The sequence below is a fragment of the Pseudopodoces humilis genome, chromosome 5, assembly GCF_049639895.1.
Source record: "Pseudopodoces humilis isolate 2021_Gansu_Grassland_sample_001 chromosome 5, ASM4963989v1, whole genome shotgun sequence".
In the NCBI taxonomy this organism is placed as follows: Eukaryota; Metazoa; Chordata; class Aves; order Passeriformes; family Paridae; genus Pseudopodoces; species Pseudopodoces humilis.
In genome coordinates, this window is record NC_142204.1 from 17,772,244 (window position 1) to 17,793,505 (window position 21,262).

The 21,262-nt window shown below is 44.1% G+C and overlaps 1 protein-coding gene across 4 annotated transcripts in view; it reads left to right on the plus strand.

The window, feature by feature from the left end:
- The window catches only part of DENND5B (DENN domain containing 5B), a 103,712-nt gene extending 84,222 nt beyond the window's left edge, over positions 1–19,490 (plus strand). For all 4 annotated transcript variants that reach the window (XM_014256892.2, XM_005527901.3, XM_088054872.1 and 1 more), the window contains 12 exons: positions 461–613; positions 1,083–1,161; positions 2,384–2,465; positions 6,980–7,108; positions 7,839–7,960; positions 9,666–9,811; positions 11,449–11,567; positions 12,595–12,782; positions 13,424–13,506; positions 13,652–13,778; positions 14,493–14,667; positions 15,524–19,490. In XM_014256892.2, coding sequence (XP_014112367.1) covers positions 461–613; positions 1,083–1,161; positions 2,384–2,465; positions 6,980–7,108; positions 7,839–7,960; positions 9,666–9,811; positions 11,449–11,567; positions 12,595–12,782; positions 13,424–13,506; positions 13,652–13,778; positions 14,493–14,667; positions 15,524–15,707 — 1,587 coding nt within the window. In that variant the 3' untranslated portion in view covers positions 15,708–19,490. The remainder of the gene's footprint in view (positions 1–460; positions 614–1,082; positions 1,162–2,383; positions 2,466–6,979; positions 7,109–7,838; positions 7,961–9,665; positions 9,812–11,448; positions 11,568–12,594; positions 12,783–13,423; positions 13,507–13,651; positions 13,779–14,492; positions 14,668–15,523) is intronic.
- Positions 19,491–21,262: the final 1,772 nt, after the last annotated feature.

Here is a 21,262-nt window from a genome sequence, read left to right on the forward strand (position 1 = left end):
ACAGAAGCTAAGTAAGACTGATGATATATTCTGTACTCTGCTTGGTAATAAATCACCAGCATAGAAATAGGACAACAGATAAAGGGTATAGAAATAGGACAGCTGGAACAGCCTCCCCAGGGAAGTGGTCACAGCACCAAGTCTGCCAGAGTTCCAGAAGTGTTTGAACAATGCTCTCAGACACATGGTGTGACTCTTGGAGCTGTCCTGTGCAGTCACAGGAGCTGGACTTGATCTTTCTGGGTCCCTTCCAACTCAGGGTATTCTATGATTCAAAGTAATCAAGCAAATTTTTTTATATATACTTTTTTTGTTATTTACAATCTCTGCAAATAGATTTGACGTTTCTCTCTCTTAGCATTGGTCTCTAGATTAAGCATGTGTAAGCAAACCCACCTGTAAATTCTGTCCCTTGTTGGATAATATTCTTAGAAACTGTTGGGATTTTTTCTTTTAATAGACTAAACGCATGTTGGTAGAGAAAATGGGCCATGAAGCAGTTGAGCTGGGACATGGAGAAGCCAACATAACAGGTCTGGAGGAAAATACACTGATTGCCAGTCTCTGTGATCTTCTAGAAAGAATCTGGAGCCATGGTCTGCAGGTCAAGCAGGTTGGTAGATACTGTATGTCATCTCTGCTTTTTAAGCTGCTACTCATTGGTACAACTCCAAGATAAAGCGGGAAGTATCTTTGAGATCAGTGTCTCTGGTTCATATTTTGCAAAGGTTTGAGGAGTTTTGGGTGTTTGGGTTTTCTTTGGGGGGTGGGGGGGATTGTTTTGGGGTTTTCCCCACTGGAAATTGTGATGATATTGTCCAGTACATGTTTGGTTTATTCCCTTTCAACCTTCACAAAGGAAACCCAGAGGGAGGACAAAGAAACAAAGTGGGTGGTGTGACTGCTGGATCAATGGGATGGTTCTCTCCCTGAGAGGCTCAAGAGAGAAGGATTGGTTTTCATTACTGAACATTTTACCCATTCAAATGCCATTCCATTATTCTGCCAAGTTTATTGGCCATTATTGGTTATATTTTTTGCCTGGTTTATTTAAAGCAACCTACTGCCTGTTCCATTTTCAGGGGAAATCTGCACTGTGGTCCCATTTACTTCAGTACCAGGAGAGAGAAGAGAAGCAAGAACACAGTGCAGAGTCTCCAGGTGAGTACTTCACAGGTGACTCCATGAGAAGTCCATCACAGCAAATGAACTCAGCCATGGGAGGAACAGTGCAACCACATGAAACCACATGCAGGATTTTCAGTGTGTTTGCTTGCTAATGCCACACTTAGATTTTGAGACTTCTCATAATCATTGTGGGGATGTCTTGATGTCTGGACAAAATGGATTGAAATCATTGGAGGCAAAGGAACATAGTTTCCATCCTTGTCTGGAAAATCACTTGATGTATGTGCACTACCTTCATTCCCTTTTAGTGATCATTGAGTGAGGCAGGAGAAGCAGTGTCTCCACAAGAGATAATTTCTGAAGAAGCTGAATGTGTGGAGCTGGGAATAAGACAGCTGACTTTTTTCTTTCAGTGAGCACGATCTGTCTCTCAAATCCCAGTATAAGTAACTCCATGTTCAGTAAATCTTTATACTGGTGGGTGGTGCAGTTCAGAAATTGTGTGATTAATCTCTGTCCAGCAGTCTATGTGCTCAGTTTATGCTTTGCCTTGGCCCCTTACAATCACTAAATTACTTGTGTGCTTTAAGAGAGGTTTTCTGATAACCTTGAGGTGTCCCTGCCCAGTGGCTGGGGTATTGTAGTAAGTCTCTGAACTTCAGTGGATCATCTTGCAAGGATTCTTCAGTTCAGATCCTGCAGATGGGAACTTGTGTGATCTGTCCTCAAAGAGGCATTTATGGACAAACTAGTCTCTCCCATGAAAGGACTTTTTAGTAAGCTTCAATGAGTAATGCACTAAACAATCTGGCTGGCAGGCACAAATTCCTGAGAGCAAAATGTGTCACCACAAAGTGGTTTGATCAGAGCACAGAAATGCATGGCATTCTTTGCATTGAATATGTTATTGTAGCTTAATTTTATTTGAATTGTTCTTGGTTGTGAGCTATCCATAGAAACTTCTTACTAATAGAACTCACTGCTATACAGATTTAAGTTAAGGTATTTCACATACAAAATAAAAAAAGGAAGCTAGATCTCCCAAGTTCAGTGCTGGGTTAAGGAAGGAATAGGTAATATATTCAGAATTTTCATTTTGTTTATTTCTACATTTCCAGGACAGAGTTAATGACAATGTACAGAAACAGTGCAGTTACCAGCTGCTTAAGATTGTTTTCAGCTGTATGTAGAGACAAATGCATTGCAGACTATTACTGTAGTTTTGTATTAACTATGTGTATTTTCTCCACTCCAGTTGGTGGTGGAACAGAAAGACGAAAGTCTGATACAGGAATTACTCTGCCTACATTGAGGGTTTCCCTGATACAAGATATGAGGTATGCAATTTGGTTCCTAAAGCATTAATTGTGGGTTTCATTCTGTAGCATAAGGTAAACACTTAGACCTCACTGGATTGGGTCTACAAGGGATAAAGAGACTTAAACTCTCAGCTCACATTCAAATCTACAACATGTTGCCTTTCTGTTTTGAAAAACATTTTTGTGCATTCACTTGATCTATTTTAGTGAACAGTAAAAACCACGCGTGTTACTGTAATTTCTGTTTTCCCAGGGGAGTTCTTCCAGTAATAAAGCCAGCTTCTACATATAACAGCAGATATGTTAAATTCCTAGGTATTTTTGGTTTGTTTCTTTTCATTCATTCATTTTTTAATTACTGACCCAGAAAGTACAGTTGTTAGGCAAAGTAAAGGGACATAAACACCTGCTCACAATGCCTGAGCAATATTCTTTGTTTTCAACTAGCAGTATTCGTGGCAGGTAATAATAAATGTACAAGTTTAGAAATTGAATCAGACCTTTGTCTGATTCAATCAGAATTTGGGTGATTTAAAGTTGGGATGTGAAGTTAGGGCAGGTTCTCTGCAGTAGACCACAGCCTGACTCTGGAGACCTTTTCAAACAGTGTTTGTTTGGAACCAGGAGGATTAGAGAGCCAGAAGAGGTGGAGGTTGGTGTGACAGCAGCAGGCAGAAGTTCTTCAGGGCATCTCCTTGATTAAGCCATTGCCAGGACAGGCCACTGTTTTGACACTTGTCTTGCCAGGGCTAAGGATTGCAGTGGGATAAACATGCCATGAAAAGAGAGGAGGAGTAATGCAATAATGCGCATCTGTAAAGAGTTGAGAGCAATTGCTTGCAATTTAATGTGTAAGACAACGTGAGTACTGTTTCTTACATTCTTAGTACAGCTAAAAATATGGCAAAAGAACCTTAGGGTAAAAATAAGATTTATTGTAGTTAGTTCACAGAACACTGATTACAGTGATGTGATTTTTACTGTGTATGTTGATAGATTAGTCAGATTTTTCTGGGAACAAAAATCACTGTACTCCCCACCTGCATTGTGCAACCTTTTAGCTTGATGCTTTGTAGTTTGAGTCTTTTGTTCTGATTTCAAAGAGCATGACATGCCACGTGCAGCTAAAACAACATGTAAAAGAGAGAATACATACAGTGTAATTAGGGATGTAGTGCCAAGAGGTCATTTTGAACACGTGTCTGCCATTTTAGCATCCCCCTCGTGGGATGTGGCAGCTCTCTCCTTAATTCAGTCCTGGGAGACTGACAGGCATGAAGAGGATCAGTCTGAGGGAAGGATGAAGGAGGATCTGGAGCGGAAACTCCTGTGCTGGGAGGTTTTGCTGACAGGAGGCTGTGTGTGCTCACTGCTGCGTGCGTGGGTTCTGTCTTCCACGAGCTTCCACTGCAGTAATGAAAGCCCAGCACGGATCTGAGCTCTCGTTTGAATCACAAAAGTCTTTCTTACTGCTCTTCAGACAAAAAGCACAGAAGCAGAACATCACCTTTTGTAATGTCATGGGTATTTGTGATTGTCCACGAACATGTCTGGTCATAGAAAAGACTGGGCAGATGGTGAGTTGAATTTGTCATCTGTAATCTCAAGGCATACTTTCTCCTGCTTGGAAGGAATGCTGCCTAATATATTTGTTTGCACACACAGACCCAGGCTGAAGTTGAAGGATGGGTAATTGTTAAATTGCAGGGCTTGTGGTGCTGACTAAACTAATGGCTGGAGGATTAAGCATTACCTTAAGCAGGGCTCGTTTCTGATGGCTCATGCAAAGTTATGTAAACAACTTAAAAGCAGGGCTGAGTCACAGTCATGCTCTGATTGTGCCATGTGCTACAGGTACTGCGGTGTGTCCTCTGCCCCCTCTAAAAGCCAGGCATCACAGATGTGGTCAGCAAGATGCTCAGGGTGTTTATTTTGGTTCTGTGCATGGAATCTCAGTGGCACAAGCCAGCCTGGGGGTACTCCCTCCAGCCTTTCCCCTGGCATGGATCTGCCTCATCTCTCCCACCCCTCTTCCAGCTCCAGCCTGCTTCCAGCATGGCCTCACCCTTCAGACATTGCCGAACATCCAACCCAACCAGTCAACATCAAGGCCTTTGGTCCAGCTGAATTCCAGTTTCTGATCCTTCCCCTTTGGGCAAGCTCTTCCTTGCTGTCATCTCATGTCCATGTTGTGCCTCCCTCCTGTGGGGAGCTTGCACTAGAGGATGTGATCTGGGCCCACAGCAGTGATGCTTAACCTGCTGTGCTCAAAAGGAAGGCTGAACAAAGACCTGCTGCCTACCTGGGGTGAGCCATAGGCTCCTTCCTGACTCTGCTGGCACGGGAGAGTGCACAGCATCCCTGGGGCACAGTGGTGCTGAGCAGCTGTAACCTCTGCTGTCAGCACAGCTGTTTGCAGAGGGTTTGTCTCATCATACCCCAGGCTTACATTTGACAGGGCAAATAGATTTTTCTTTATTAGTAATGGGATTAAAAGCAAGTCCAAACCAGGGGAGTTGCATTGAAATGGCTGTTCAGTGCTCTGACAAGAGGAATTTGCTGTGCAGTGGTGAGCATACGGTGCTTACACTTAGGTCACAGATAAAAATAGAGCTGTTCTGACTCTCACAACTGACAGTGAAATAAATTTGGGTTCCTGCATGCTCTGTTCTGCTACACTCTGTTTTTGCTGACACCAAGACTGATTACTGAATCTTTTTTAAATCTCTGGCAAGCTGCATGCTTGCAGATATTTATTTTTCCCAAATGCACAATTAATGCTAATCTAGTCTGAACCAGACACAGGTAATGAAGAGGCACAGAGCGTGCATGGAATAAGGTTGAGTCCATCTGTACTTGAATCTTCTCACAGTGAAATAACATACTCTGCTCAGGGTTTCGTATTAGATGTAATTCAAGCTGAGCACTCAGGGGAAGGGGTGGGAGATGATAGTCTGTGCTTTGATCTTCCCATCTCAAAAGGCTTGAAACGTCTGAGGAGAGTGTCTCAACATGATGTAGTTGACTGTAGCGTGCATCCTGTTTCTCAAGGACTACGGGTCATGTGTCCAGCTCTCTGCTGGAAGGTTTAATGCTGGCTCCCATGCTCTAAGCCAGGAAGGGCTTTCCCATGCCAGGAGCAAGGCTGCAGCCTTGCAGGTCAGCCTGGCACAGAGCAGTGCTGCTGGGCTGTGCATCCTCTTCATTTGTGCAGAGAAAACTCCTATTTTTAGGCAGCTCCAAATTGATTTTGCAAATTTGCCCTGAAGGTCCTGGGCCTGCTCCGTTAGAGGTTCTATAAACAAGAGAGTAGTTCTCTCAAATAATGCAGGGACTAAATATAACACAAAGCACACACTTGGGTGTAACAGATGGGGGAAGCACGAGACGGTGAGACTATAGCAGTCAATGTGGAAAGCATCAGTCACAGCACGGCTTTGTTGGATTTCCTTTGGAGTAAATATTGCCACATTCCCCAACACTCGGCAATGCGTGGAGGGCTGTCAAGGAAGTTGCAGGAGTTGGACAGTAAATTGCAACTGGGATTAGTTCAGATTTCAGCTGATGGTACTTGGAGCCTGCCATGGAGGTTTGGAGGGATGAATTGGCTTTGTACTTAACATGCAGACTGCAGGAAAATTAAGAAATTGCAGCCTTTTCTTTCCCCTGCTGAAAACTGTTACTCATTTTTCTTGTTTTTTATTTAACCAAGTGGGTTAAGAGTTCCAAGAGTTTTTGGAAGCAACTTTGTCGTGCCATGGCAGCTCTCTTCCTCTTCTAAAACTTCCTGTGCTCTAAAACTAGAATTTTTGGCATTCTCCAAACTGAAATGTGAGAAGTTTAAAGAGAAAAAAGAAAAGCAAAGCCGTACAAGAAAGCCCCTGTGGAACACTTCTGCTTTCCTACAGATGAAACATATGGAGGGCTGTTCAAATTATCACTTACAGGAAGGCCTCTTATATCCCTAAAAATGTGATTCTGCTTGCAGCTTCCTGTTGCTGTTTTTGCCTCAGAAGTCCTCCTTTTCTCAGATGTGCCATTGCTGCTGCCCTCAGGGGGTTTGTTAGAACCTTCAGGGCCACTGTGGTTTGGAGAAACTCTCAGAACATGTGTTTGTCCTCTGCCCTCCCAGACACACCCGTTCAGGTCAGCAGCGTGAGGTGGCAGCTGAGATATGACTGGGTCTCACGAGGTGCCTGCTTTTTTTAAGTGTTAGCAGTGTCCATGAGAACATCTGCCTGGGGCAATGCAGGGGTAAACAGGTTTACCCTTCCTCACCTTGGCCAGGCAACCACAGAGCAGCTCCTGTAGGCTGCCATGCCCAGGAAAAGCTGCCTCGTGCCAGCCCAGGGCTGCCAGGGATCTCATTGCCACACTGCAGGGCTCTGGGGGCCCTGCTGGGGATCTCTCCAGAAATTATGTCAGAAGACATTTTCCAGTTCACCTGCTGCATCATCAGACGGGATGTTGCCATTTGAAGCATGCAGAATTTTTATGATTCATCTATTTATTTTCTTCCCCACACCTTTCAGGCACGTTCAGAACATGAGTGAGATAAAGACCGATGTGGGGCGAGCCCGAGCTTGGATAAGACTTTCTCTGGAGAAGAAGCTTTTGTCTCAGCACCTGAAGCAGCTGCTTTCCAACCAGGCACTTGCAAAGTAAGCCAGCTCTTCTCTTCAAACCTTCACTTTCACAACGTGAAAGTGGTGTCTCAAAGTGCTGCTGCTTGGGGTACAACCAGGCACCTGTTTTGGGTACTGTGGTTTCCACTAGAAGTGATTGAAGGGCAGGGGGGAGCTGGGAGAAGTGGTGCTGCCCACCCAGCAGGGCAGAAGTCTGCTCATCTGCATGGAAAACATGTCACAGATTTCAGGAAGGAGGCACTAGTCCTTGGTCAGATCCCTGCAGTGATCCAAGCCACACTGCAGCCCTACAGATCCCTGAATGGACAGAGTGGTGGGAGGGCCCCAGCTGCTGCTTGGTGCGTTCTGCTGGGTTTTCCATCACAGTAGGGAGCAGAAGGTAGATGATGTTATTAGATGAGACCATTCCACAGTGGGAAGGTATGGCGAAGAAATGAGGTTGCTGTATGTTGGTTCAGATCTGCTGCTGTGAATAGTGTTAGTTTTCACCTGTGCTTTGCAGCAAACCCCAAACTGAGATGGATTCAGTAGCCTTGCTGTGGGAGAGTGGAGCCAAGAGTGCTCTGTAAAACACACGTACATTTACATACCCTCTGCGCATTTCTAGCTGCTTCTGTGGTTGGGGAGTCATACCTCCCATTAAGAGACACTCTCCTTTTGGTGTTTTGAGATTCAAACACCTTTTAAGATACATGGTGCTTTTTCAACAGCAACAACAAAAATGCCGTGTGCTTGTTTCTCCCAGGAAACTTTACAAGCGTTACGCTTTCCTGCGCTGTGAAGAAGAACGGGAACAGTTTCTGTATCACCTGCTCTCACTCAATGCTGTGGATTACTTCTGCTTCACAAGCGTCTTCACTACAATCAGTGAGTTGGAGAATCAATTCTTTTCCCCCTGACTAAAAATTAGTTGCTGTCATAGTTTGTAAGAGATGATGTTGCTGGTGCCTGAGTAGCTGAGCCCTTATCTGGAAGCCTTGGTTGTTGCTGCGGGGGCTCCTGGGTGCTGGGTGTTGCTCTGGGAAACCAGCTGGAGAGCCAAGGTTGTGTGGGAGTGCTCTGGATAAGAGCATTGCACAGAGCAGAGTAATCAGCAGAGTGCTGCTCTCTGTACAGTTCTTTCACCTTCCCTCCCAGACAAGTCCTCTACCTCCTAATGCTTCTTTCTGGCCTTCATTAAGTGTGCATCCTAGCCATCTGCTCTCCTCAGACTGAGGAGATGGAAGATTGGAGGATGAAATGTGTACTTCTCTGTGTATTTTAAATCTCTTTTTGTCTCTTAAATGCCAGAAAGATTCTCTTTCTTGTAAGGAGGAGAGCTGAGATTGGATTGACATCTGGAAATGAATCTTTGTCTCTCCAGTACTGGACAATGCAGAAAAATCAAGATGCCATTAGATGACCTAATTATTTGGATTCACCTGGGCAGCCATTATTTTTAATTTTCCTGCCTGTTCAGAGTGAAGTGAAGCAATTTTTATGTGGCTGTCAAAACAGGCATTCATTTTACTTTCTCTCCTCTTAAAGCAATAAATCCCCTCAGAACTAGCACAGTGCAGAGATTTATTCATCCTTGATTACCTTGTTTCTGTGTGGCATCCAGCTTAACAGCTTTCTCCTGTAGGACAAGTGCTTGGGATTTGAGGGTATTTTTTTGAGTGCAGTATGATTGGCTGGCACACAAAAGTAAAAGAGGCTGGCTTAACTTCCCCAGTCAAAAAGGCAGCTTGTGAAACATAAGGGGAGAGAGCAAGTCTCACAGTGCTCGAGCTGCAGTGTCAGATTCAAATCCAAATTGGAGTGGGTGGCAGTCCTTGTCTTAAGCATGTATGGGTGGTTTTAAAAGCAGAAGAGTAAGAAAATAAGAACAGGAATAAGAATAAAGAGGGGGTTGTCCACAGGGACAAACCACAGCTGAGAGTCTGTCTGTGGTGTTAGCAGCCATGACAGCGTTTCCTGTTGCAGCCTTACAGTACTTGAAGGGGGCCTGTACAAAACATGGGTACAAACGTTTTATCATTTACCTGTTGCAGTAGGACAAGGGGAGATGGTTTTAAACTAAAAGGGGGCCAATTTAGGTTAGATATAAGGAGGAACTGTTTTACATTTTGGGTCGTGAGACCCTGCCACAGGTTGCGCAAAGAAGCTGTGGATGCCCCATCCCTGGGAATGTTCAAGGTCAGGTTGGACGGGGCTGTGAGCGGTCTGGTCTGGTTGAAGATGGCCCTGCTCACTGCAGGGGGTTGGACTAGATGGCTTCTAAGGGTCCCTTCCAAAGCAGGCTGTTCAATGACTGTGCCTCTCCTTTCCCCGTGACCTGCCCCATCCTCCCGCAGGCGGCTCCGGAGCCTTCCCGGTGCGCTGTCCCGGCTGTGCCGCGGGGCTGCAGCTCCACCGTGCGGCACCGCTGCCCTCCACCCCGCCGCCAGCGGCAGGGACCTGCTCTGCTTCCCAGACAGGCTACCAGGGCTTGCCTTCAAGGGAAAGGCGTGGTTTGCCCAGAAATTGTGTTTGGTGTAAGGAGGGAAAAAAAAATGAAGACTAACGTACTTCCCCCTCTGCCTGTTCTCAGTGATCCCTTACAGGTCAGTGATAATTCCCATCAAAAAACTAAGCAATGCAATAACCACATCAAACCCGTGGATATGTGTGTCAGGAGAACTGGGAGATAGTGGTGTCATGCAGATTCCTAAAAACCACCTAGAAATGACGTTTGAGGTGAGTACGTGCTCTTCACGTTTTCCTTTCAATTTGAAACATGCTTCCAGATAAGTATTCATTTGTTAAGGGGTTTTTAACAGCATTTCAGATTCTGTCCTGATTTTTAACATCACTGTAGGTTCAAATATGTACAGGAAAATAGCCTGCCCCTCTTGTGTGAGATGAAGGTTTCCTGTGAACACACACCACTTTTAACCACAGGCCTTGCTGCTGTCCCTGTCCAGCCCAGAATTCCTTACCTTGCCTATCTATTTCCACGTCTCATTCCCTTCCATACCTCCTTGCCTGATTTTCAGTGCTCATTTCCAACCCCTCATCTCCCTTCCAAGTTTCTTTTCCCTTCTTTCATTCTGTCCTTCCACTAACCACCACCCAGGTCCCTTTTGACCTCTGGCCAGTCCCAGATTTCTTCTCAGCCCATTGTCCGGCATCGCTCTTCAACATCTCAGCCTCAGGTGCTGTCCATGGCACAATGGGAGCTGCCATCCCCTCTGGGCTGTCTCCCCTAGGCCTGCTGGGGTTTTTCTCTTTGCTTTCCCCTCTGCTTTCCCACCCAGCAATTACAGGTTGGCTCAGTGCCATGCCAAAGCAGCTGGTAGCGGGAATTGCAGGGAAAGCCCCATCAAGCGCCTCTAGCTCTGGGCCGTACCATATCCATTAAGGAGTGATTTTGTAGGAAAATCTGCTACTGAAATTGAGGTTGCATCCACTGAGCATATGCAGACTGATGTTCAACAACAATAGCAAAAAAAAAGCCTCTTGCCGAATATAGGTCAATTTTGACAAAGAGAGGATATTTTTGAGATAAATGCCCACATCTCATTCAGATATTACTGTTCTGTAGAAAATATCTCCAGGCTTCTAACAGGCAAAATGACATATTTAGATGCTTCAAAGGACCGTATTGATGCTGTTCTGGATTATTCCTTTGACTGAAACTTTCCTAAAATATCAGCTTGGGGTAGCCTCCCACTTAAAGAAAATGTCAGCCCAAGCTGCTTGTTTGGCAGCATCAAAAGCAGTGAAAACCAGGTCTTTCAAGGGAAGTGTTTAGGTGACATTAACAGATGTTGTTGCCAGCCCAGCTACAATTACTTATTGCACTGGAATTCACAGTGCTTTGTTTTCCTTCTTCTGTGTCTTTGTGATGCTGAGTCTCATGTTAGTGATTTTTGTTGGGCCTGACAATAAGCAAATCAATCTTTGGAAATAATAAAGGATCTAGTGACTTCTGCATAGTGTGGAGTGAGTCAGCTGAAGGTCAGTATGTGCCAAATGGATTTTTGAAAAGCTATTTGTATTGAAGATCTGTTTCTTCCGCAAAAGCACACCTTTTTATCACCTTACTCAGAAATGTGTAATTAATGCTTCTCAGAAATATTCAGAGTGCTCCCAACAAAGAATGTAATCTCTCCACAAGCTTCTAACAGTTTTATTTCTTCTCTCCTGTCTTAAAATAATTATGCTGCTTTTGAATGTGCTCTGCGTCTTTGGTCGAAAATACTTGTTCTATAAATTAAAGAAAGCTAAGAAACTGAATAAAAGCCTATATTTGAGACCATATGCATGCATGTGGTGGGGGTGTGTGTTGTCTGTTCTTTTTTAAATGAAGCAAAAACTGTTACTCATTTCAGTGCCAGAACTTGGGGAAGCTGACGACCGTTCAGATTGGTCATGACAACTCAGGGCTACTGGCCAAGTGGCTGGTTGATTGTGTCATGGTCAGGAATGAAATAACAGGACACACGTACAAGTAAGCAACAAGTTGTAATTTTCCTTGTCTGAAATGCTTGTTGAATTTAGAGAGAGCAAGAAGGCATTCATCTTCTCCTTAACTCTGATTTGGGCTAATTTGGGTCTCTGATAGGGTTGGGTTGGTCTCCCCCACCCCTGGTTGTCTCATTTCAGAAGCCCTAGTTGAAGTCAGATAATCTGATAAATATTAAATGAGATTTGAGTGCAGGATTTTCTTTGCATTTTTCTGAGACAGGACAGACAGTATGGACACTTTTGAAGTGATTCATAGGTTTGTGTCTAATCGTCTCTTGATTTAAAGTAGTGTGGTAAAATTGTGCACAAATTAACTCTTTTAAACCCCAAGAGCTGAAATTACACTCTTGGGAAAATATTAAGAAAAGAAAAGGTTTTGATGATTTCTTAATCTTACCTCAAGCACATACCTCTGTGTCAAAATGGTGTCCTAATTCACCATTGGTTTTACAAAACGTGGCTAAGCAGACTCAATTTTTATAAAAATGTGAACTTGGAAAACTGCAATCCAGAGAGATGAGCTCCAGATCTCAGAGTTGGCAACAGTGTACGGGGGAAAGTAGGAGAACATGGGATAAAATGACGTGTGCATGGATTTCTTTAGGGCTGTGTGTGGGATCCAAAGGTACAGCAGTAAAATGTGGGGTGAGGTCTGAGAATGAGGAGATATTGCAGCCTCAGCTGGGTGGAAATTCTGTGGGGATTTGGTTGTTAATCATTGCAACGCTGTTAAAGGCTGCATATTGGTTGTGGTTGCAAGTGCAAAATAACTCGTCAGAAAACAAGACGTGGACCATAAAATATGTGCATGACCCAAGCTTTGCATATTTCCCTCCAAGAGCCGTGGTGCAGGGGCTGCTCCTGCAGAGCTCTGCTTTGTGAGAATTTCCTGGGAGCAAAGTATTCCCCGCCTGCTAGCAGAGTTTATTGGGTGCCCGCTGTCCCCCAGCTTGGAGATGTGGCTGCAGTGTGTGTGGGGCTGAGCTGTGCTTGTCCTGGGCGCGCTGCAGGTTCCCCTGTGGCCGGTGGCTGGGAAAAGGCGTTGATGATGGCAGTCTGGAGCGGATCCTCATTGGAGAGCTGGTGTCCTCCACGTCTGACGAAGAGCTGGGAAAGCAGTGCCGCACCCCGCCCCAGCAGAAATCCCCCACTGTGACTCGGCGGCTGAGCATCACTTCCCTCACAGGGAGGAACACCAGTAAGTCTTTGCCTTTCTCCCCAGGGTCAGCTGCCAGCTGCTGGGGAAAAAAACTGCTTCTGTGAACAGGGGGGGTTCATCCTGAAGTGAGGCTTGGTGCAAAGCAGCAGCTGCAAGCTGATGAGCTTTTCCTGCCTTCCCTGGTTGGTGTTTGCTCTGTGATGTACATGTTGCCTCTTTCAGTGCCCCCTTTTGACTGCTGAGAGATAATAATCTTTCTTTGGAGCGTGGAGATATGAGATGAGGGAGGAGGAGGCAGCAGAATTTGCAGTAGCTGATACTGCTCTGCCTCCCAGCTCACTTTGCTGTCTGTGGGAAGACAGGCCTCTCAGAGGGCAGCTCAGAGCTTGATGTGGCTGCTGTGAACTGCCTTCTGGCAGAGCTTATCTCTGCAGGGACCCTAGGGCACATCGACCTCACATCCCTAAAATTAGCTTTTGTGAGTAACTGCACTTGGCTGCAACAGGACATGGGGCTGTGAGGGTCACACGAGGCGTCCTCTGCTAAAGCACAGAGATGGGACAGTGTAGATCCTGTTCACACATCTGTCCGGCTCCTGTAAAATTAGAGGACATGAGTGCTGAAATGTCAAGCAAGGAAAGATTTAACCTTCAGCTAGTCTGCTCTCCACCATTTCACAGAGCCTAATGCAGGGCAGATCCAGGAGGGAATCGGGGAAGCCGTGAACAATATTGTGAAACACTTCCACAAGCCAGAGAAAGAGGTAATTCCTACTTCTTATTACTTGCCTGCACATTTATATAAACAGAAATGGCACTGAGCTACCAGTAGATGTACTACCTTTAGATCTGAAGTTTCTGGCATTCAAACAAGGTGAGTTGTACTTACCTCCTCTCCCTTTTCCACAGAGAGGGAGCCTTACCATTCTGTTGTGTGGAGAAAATGGTCTGGTTGCAGCACTGGAGCAGGTCTTCCACCATGGATTCAAATCAGCTCGCATTTTTCATAAGAATGTCTTCATCTGGGATTTCATAGGTAAGCTGGTATATGGTTTGGAGAAGGTTTAGAGCAAAATGACTCCTCACACACAAACCTTGGATTATCATCAGCTAGGGTGCCATTTCTCCTGCCAAGCACTTGCTCCAGGTTGCTTAAAGTCAATGAGAATCCCGATGGCAGATGAAAAATGCTAAACTCTGTGTAAGAACAAGTGAGAGTCTGTGCAGAAACTTGAGAGTTCCTAGTTCAAACAGCTGCTTTTCTGAGAGAAAGAAGGTAGGCTGGAGGCTGGGGTAGAGGGGCAATCAGTGTTAGGAGGAGAGCTGGGAAAGAGGAGGGAGTGAAAGGTTTGGATTCATGGTTTATGAGAACTCTCCTAATTATTGCACTGGTGATCCTTACCTGTAGGCCTGTGTAGGGATAATTTTGAATGGGCTTGCAGGCTGAGATGCTCAGCCTGAGGGTAAGTGCTTACCCAGAAAAAGTGAAAAATCAGTGATAGTATCACTTACAGTGAAACCATTGATGGGTGCTTCGGTGCTGCTCCTTGCTGTTACCTGTGTTAGACATCAGCCAGATTGACCAGTGCTATGCCATGGCAAAGGTGGAGGTGACCACCTACCTATGGTCTTCAGAGTCAGGAATTCATAGCTCTCTCAGCAGGTTATTTTTTTAAGGATTCCCTTGTGTGATTCTGTGTCACAGTGAAGTGCTGCTTCTCACTGGCTTCTGATGTTCTCCCTACCACAGAGAAAGCTGTTGCTTATTTTGAAACCAGTGATCAGATTGGAGACAATGAGGAGGCCCTTTTGCTTCAGAGATCTTCATGCAAAACCTTCTGTCATTATGTCAATGCCATCAATACAGCTCCAAGGAACATTGGAAAGGATGGCAAATTCCAAATCCTGGTTTGCCTGGGGACAAGGTACTGAACTGCTCTTCATTATGTGTGTCCTCTGGTATTAGACAAGAAGAATGTTTTTCCACCATTTTCCTTACTTTTAGTTTAGTTCCATTTTAAGACATCTCACACCTATCTATTATCCAGTGCCTATTTTAGGCAGCTTTAGTACTACGTCAAAAATTGGAGCAAAGAAGCACTAATAATACATGGCTAGTGTCTAAACTGCTAAAAACATTTTGAGCTTTTTTGTAACTGTTAGCTTGACAGTCATGTGTATGAAATCTGTCTTGCAATGCTATTTTTGATGAATTACTGACTTTGGGAATGCAGAGTTCCTTTTCAGGAGCTGGTGAATTTCTAAATCCTAATTCAATTTCTTGTGAAAATGGGATACCTGTTAGAATTTTGACAGAACTATTCTAGATGAACCTTTCTTTCCTAATAGGGTGCTTTCTGTCCTGCACTTGGGGAGGGGCAGGAGGGTGGGACTTGGTTGTATTTTGGAGGGTAGAAGTTGGTATGTCTAGCAGTATGTACCATTTTTGTCTTATCTGTCTGGATACCTGAAAAACCAGTTGGCAAACAGTCTGTCAGATTTTCCTCAAGTTTTAATTTCCCTATTCCTGATCTGAAAATGTTCCTGACTTCTTATAAATGTCCAATTCTGGTAATACCTTTCAATTTTCATTCCTACGGTAGGTAGTATTTTACTAACCAAATCAAGGGCTGCAATAATATAGCAAACTTGTTCATGCAAGCAACACCCACCGCTCACCCAAAAGGGGCTGCTTGTTTTGGGTTGTGTTCTTGGAGAGGAATTCCAGTGTGAGGTCTGTTGTACTTGGTGCTAAAACAATTCCTGTCCTGCCCTTTTTAGGGACCACTTTCTGTCTCAGTGGATCCCACTGCTGGCGGAGTGCCCGCCCATCACGAGGATGTACGAGGAGAACGCTCTCCTCCGGGACCGCATGACTGTCAACTCCCTTATCCGAGTCCTACAGACATTGCAAGATTTCAACATCATCCTAGAAGGATCACTCATTAAAGGAGTGGATGTTTAGCATGGCTCTGCTGAGAACTTCATTACTCCTTTCCCAAACAAGCAAACCGCAATTGGAGACCTGTCAGGACTTGAATGCCATGGTAGTGCACCACTGTAAGACCAAGCTGCTGGTGGAAGCAGGATTGGGAAGCCCAGTTTGTGCCCGATGTGGACTGCCCTCTAAAGCTGCACAGAGCTAAGATGCAGTATTGTAGTTTATTTGAAACAGAAATTTAGTACAAAAAAATAGAGTATTTTCATGTGTTAGGTGTGTGTAAATATGCTATCTTCTTTAAGAAATTATATTACTCTAAGAAATTTTTCTTAGACTGAATGTTCTTGTTCTGACTATGAGTAGCTTAAACCCAGGGGAAGGACTTGGGGGAGGGAGGGAAGGACCAAGATGGGAAGGGATGCCGCTACTTGTTTGCGAGGAAGAAGCCAATCAACATGTAAATACAGGTGCAAACTCAGCAGGGCTTTTTTCAGGTATTGCAAATTAATACAGCAAATACCCTTATGTGTAGCCATTGTGATCGTGTCACTCTTGGAAATGCTGTAAGCATATGCTGGTTTACCCTACTGTACATGGTCTCTCTTAGTTTGTTGTTTGTTCAAAGACTCGCCTTCCCGTTCCTGGAAGGAGCGAGTCGTCATTTTTTTTTTCTGTAAGGTCTTTTGTGTCGCTCCTGTTGATCTCCAGAAGGGGAAACAAGTGTTGGAATGCTTATCACTGGAGAGAGGGACTGCTGTCAGCATCAGAGCCTGAGAGGATGAGACGCCTGTTGAAGCCTTGCTGCTGCAGCCTGAGATGGGGAACAGTGGCTTGCTTGGCTCGCTCAGTGTGTCCCTTGCCTGTCTGGATGTTCTCATGATTCACCCTCAGCCAGTTTGTGTTGTGGATGACCTTTTTTTTTTATTTTCCCCCATGATGAGGAATTTGGTTTATACCAAATTCTTGCTGTACTTGAGAAGAACCATTGCTGTAGAGCCACAAACACTGCTATTGCTGTGCTACCAAACTGTATCAGCTGGCTTTGAAATGCTGACAGGTTATGAGTCTTCCCTTTTTCCGCAGAATCAGTGTTCCTAGGGGAGTACAGGATCTTGGATGACTTTTTGTTTTCTTTAATTATCTGGCTACAAAAATAAAAGGAATTAAGCAAAAGGGGGGAAAAAATTTCTCTCACGGTATTTTGAGGCTTCTTTCCCTACACTCTTTCCAGTTAATTTGTTACTAATACAGTGCATATATAGAGATACAGCTCTTGATCAGGAACTGGGAGCAACTGTATGATACAAATTGAATAAGAGATTATATCAAAATCACCTTGTGAGTACCATTCAGCAGATACAGAGTGTATTTCCCATCCTTGTGGATGAGAGTTGGAAAGGTCTGAGGACACAGCTTCACCTGGTTTTAATTTTTGGAAGTTAGTTTAAGTATAGGTTTTTTTTTTCACTCCTTCATTCCCTACAATCTTGGGCATTAGGGCAGTGTCATCTTTGGATGTCTCACTGTCAGCTGAGGCTTGGGAAATGCCCCTGACTGGTACTCTAAGTGTTGTCTTGCACTGTGCTCTCAAGTGGCGTTAGGAGGGGCTTGGCAATGGTGGACAGTGGCAGGTCTTGGCATAGTGTGCACATGGGGGAAAGAGGGATGGGAGATAAGGAGAAGGAAAGAGGATGAAAATTAGGGTTTGCTTGCTCATCTGCCTTGTGTCAATCTATTCTACTTTTCTGTAGTCCTTCTGCTGCCTGATTCTTAGAACAGCGCTCACTTCAGTGTCGAAGTTTCACCTCAGACTCCCAAGCAGAAAAAAACTTTTTGTGTAACTTTTTTTCATTGGAGAGCTTTACCTTATAGAAGTCATTTTGTTTCTAAGAAAGAAATAAAATAACACTGTCAAGGACCCTTCCATTTTAATGAGGGTTCCAGCTTTCAATAATCACTCTTTACTCCTGAGCTTGTGCTTCCTCAAACTGACTGAACTCATCCCAAGTGATGACAGACTTCAGTGATAAAACCCAAGTACTGCAGGCAGCACTGCCATGTCACTGCTGTGGGTGTGAGTAACTAATGTAAAGGCTGTGAATGGTGTCTCGAGTTAGTAGCCAGAGCCCACAGCTGTGTGACATCTCTTACATTTCCAGAAATGTGAAATTTGGGGTGTTAGGATTTTCTGTGTGGCCAGGCATGTCTGCCTAAAGTCAGCAGATGATGCATGACAACCCTTCAGCAGCAATTGAAAATGAGTCCCTGTACTTAACTCTATCAACGAATTATACATTTAGCACCAGAAACCATGTGGCAGCATTATTTGGTAATGACTGCTTAGGATGTTTTGATTTCTGTGACAACTCAGGCCTTTCATGTCTAATAACTCCTATACAAGATTTTTTCATGCCCAACCCAGTCTAAGTGACTTTCATTATATATATAACCACCTCTTTAGTCCTTGGATTTCTTCACAGCATCATCTGCATTTGTGTGCTGGATGCTTCCCAAAGTACACTGCTGCAGACTTCTCTAAAGGCTGTGTGTGACTGGAGCATTCATCTGACATGACAAGGGTTAAGTGCAAGCAGGATAAAGGAGAAATGTAGGCACCTCTAAAGGTCATTCGTTTAAATGAATAAACCACACACAGAGAAAAAAGGCAATAACTACATCAAGTCTGTCTTAAGTTAAAAGAAGTCAAAACCTGAGGATTTTTAAGATTCAAATCAGGGTCTTTCCCCATTTCAGACTACATTAAGAAACCTTTAGCACTTAACTTCACCTCAGCTTTTTCAGCAAGTGTTGACTTGTGTGCTTTTGTCAGGTTTCACATCATATTAATAATAATACAATAAAAATTATGTTTCCTTGTTGGCAATAAACCACCCCAAGATTTGTTGAAAGGGGCACAGCTGAATGCCTTGGATGCCTAGAGTAGTTATTTGACAACCTTGGGAAAACAGTTCTTCATTGTGAATTTTTATTCTACTATGTATGATTTTTTTTTTTTTTTTTTTAGTGGACTACTTTTGTTGATTGGAAACTGTGAGGTTTTTTTTTCTTTGAGGTTTACAGAAATCATTCTACCTACTAGAATGGTGAGAAACCTATCAGGAATCTTCTAAGCTAACACAGTTTTTACTTCAGTGTTAAAGCACCTTCTTTGGTTGAGAAAGGGAATCTTGGAAAAGACCAAAGCTCTCTGGTATCTGCTTTTTAAAAAAAACAAATTCTTAACCAATGCCCATGTGCAGATGTCTGATTTTGCATAGTCCAGTTGTACCAACAGCCAGCATGGTAACTTGAGGGAGTCAGAGAATCAAATGCCTCACTATGTACAAAATGTGTATTTATAATTCTCTGAAATAAATGAAATTGTACTGTTTAGTGAAGAATCTTCTCATGTTTATTCCAAGTTGGTTTGTGTAGTTAGCTATCATTGTTCAGAAATGTGGTTTTTAGGGTAGTTGCGCAGCAGCGTATTTGAGAAAATTCCTTCTTTCAATCAAATGAAGGTGCGCGTCGTGAGGGGAAATATTGTGTGTTACACTTGAAATGTACAAATGTGCCCTGTATAGCTTAAAATGATCCCTAAATGTCTCCATTAAGTATATTTTGTCTTTACATTATTACTAACGGAATAAGAACTGGATTATTTTCAAGACGACATTAGTAAAAGTATTGTTATATCAAGCACTTTAACATACACACCACAAACCGACATGGGTTTTTCAGGTTTTGAAGTACATTGAAATACAGCTTTTCATGCTATGTCCTTTACAAATAAAACTGTGAGAATAATGGCTGGTGTCACTTTCTCCTTGCAGAGGAGCCAAGAGATTCGGGTCTGAAGGTGAGGAGCTGATCTGAGCCTGGAGGGAACAAACTGAACAGAATGATCCAGCTGGTGGTGGCTCTGGTACTGGGAAGTTGCTGGAGCAAAGCTGGGGAGAAGGAAGCGTGAGGGACTGTTCCCAAAACCAGCCCTTCTGCCTCCCCTGACACAAAGGGGAGGCAGAGACCGTGCTGAGCCTGAGCAGCTTTTTATTCCAAGGCTTGGGTGGAAAACGTGGCTGATTACAGGGAGGAAATGGGATCACAGTGAAGCTGAGCTCTTACCAGGGTGGCATTCGCTAGGCAACCAGGATTGCTTTGCCCTTAGTACCTGGAGGAGTGGGGAGAAGGAGGATGGGATTAACTTTTAGCAGTGTTTCTTTCCTCTCTTTGAGTTGCTCTCAGATTTGAACTCAGAGTTAAAATACTTGGATGAAGCTCATGCTCTCCAGTCTGTCAGGTAACATGTGGAAGAAGGAGGGTTGATGGACAAGAGAGAGATGGATTCCTGCAAAAAATAAAGGTTCAAAGGAAAAAAAAAAAGAAAAGATAGTGGAATGCCTTATTTTCTAAGTTGGACTAGATTTTCAGAAATTTTCCCCATGTCCCTCCCAGCTTCAGATATGCTGGCATTGGCAGGAATAGGAGAATTCTTGGAAACTTTGACAGTTTGAAATGCAGAGCCCTGCTTGTGTGTGTGCATGGTGTGTGTCAAGTGTGGCATGTCTGTTCATTCATTTTAACTGTTTTGAAGAGGCAGAGAATCTCAGGACAGGCCTGAAAGTCTCAGAGCTTGGGACCTTATATGTGGGAATCCTGGTGAGGATACTGGTGCTCATCAACATTATAGATGTGAATAAAATTCATAGAGCTGCTTATTGTCAAATGTCAGTGGGTGGAGTGGCCATACCTTTACACCTCCTTACTAAATGTGTGTAAATTAGAGATGGTGAGGTCTGACATCCTAGAGGCAGTCAGTACTTGAAGAAGGGCAGAACTAAGCTTGTCCAGATGAGCAAGGGCAAACAACTTCCTCTCCACTGTGCTGTGGTTGATGCAGTCTGGGAGCACTGCAGTGTTTTCTGCAAAGGAGGAATAGCAGAAAACTGTCTGAGAAAACTGGCATGGGTAGGAGTTGAAATAGCTCATCAATCTAGTTTGTCCCTTTCCAGCATTTCAGGTAAGCCTGTTCAATAAATAAACAATAAATTGTGTTCAGTGGAATGGTGAGTGAAACTGCTTCCCTGGCTGTCACCCCATCAGCTCAGAGGCTGAGGCTCCTGTCAGTGCTGTCAGGGAGTGTTTCATTGCTGACATTCCTAATTTCTCTCCTGCTGTTCCATCAGCCGTGTATCATAAGCTGCTTTGAGCCCAGCACAGGGTGTGAAGTGAATGGGAAAATTCCTGTACGGGTCTGCTATCTGGTGGCTGGTTATGGTAAACTCTCTGCCAAAGCCACTGCAGAGCTGATTTGTCGGTGGGGAGCTGTGGTTCTGCAGGAAGGCTTGACATTTCACATCTGCATTCCCTGCAGACCTCACAGGGCATCTGAGATCCTTTGAATGAACTTCCTCTGTCAGAATGTGACCAGGCAAATTATTTTTACCTTGAACCAAGCCCACCTTTGTCCTGGGGAAGGAGGGAAAAGCCATAGGAGGAAACACAGCCAACCCCCCTGATTCTTACTCACAGCGTATTTTTCGTGCTGAAAAGGAGCTCAGTGCTAGGTGATCTAATGA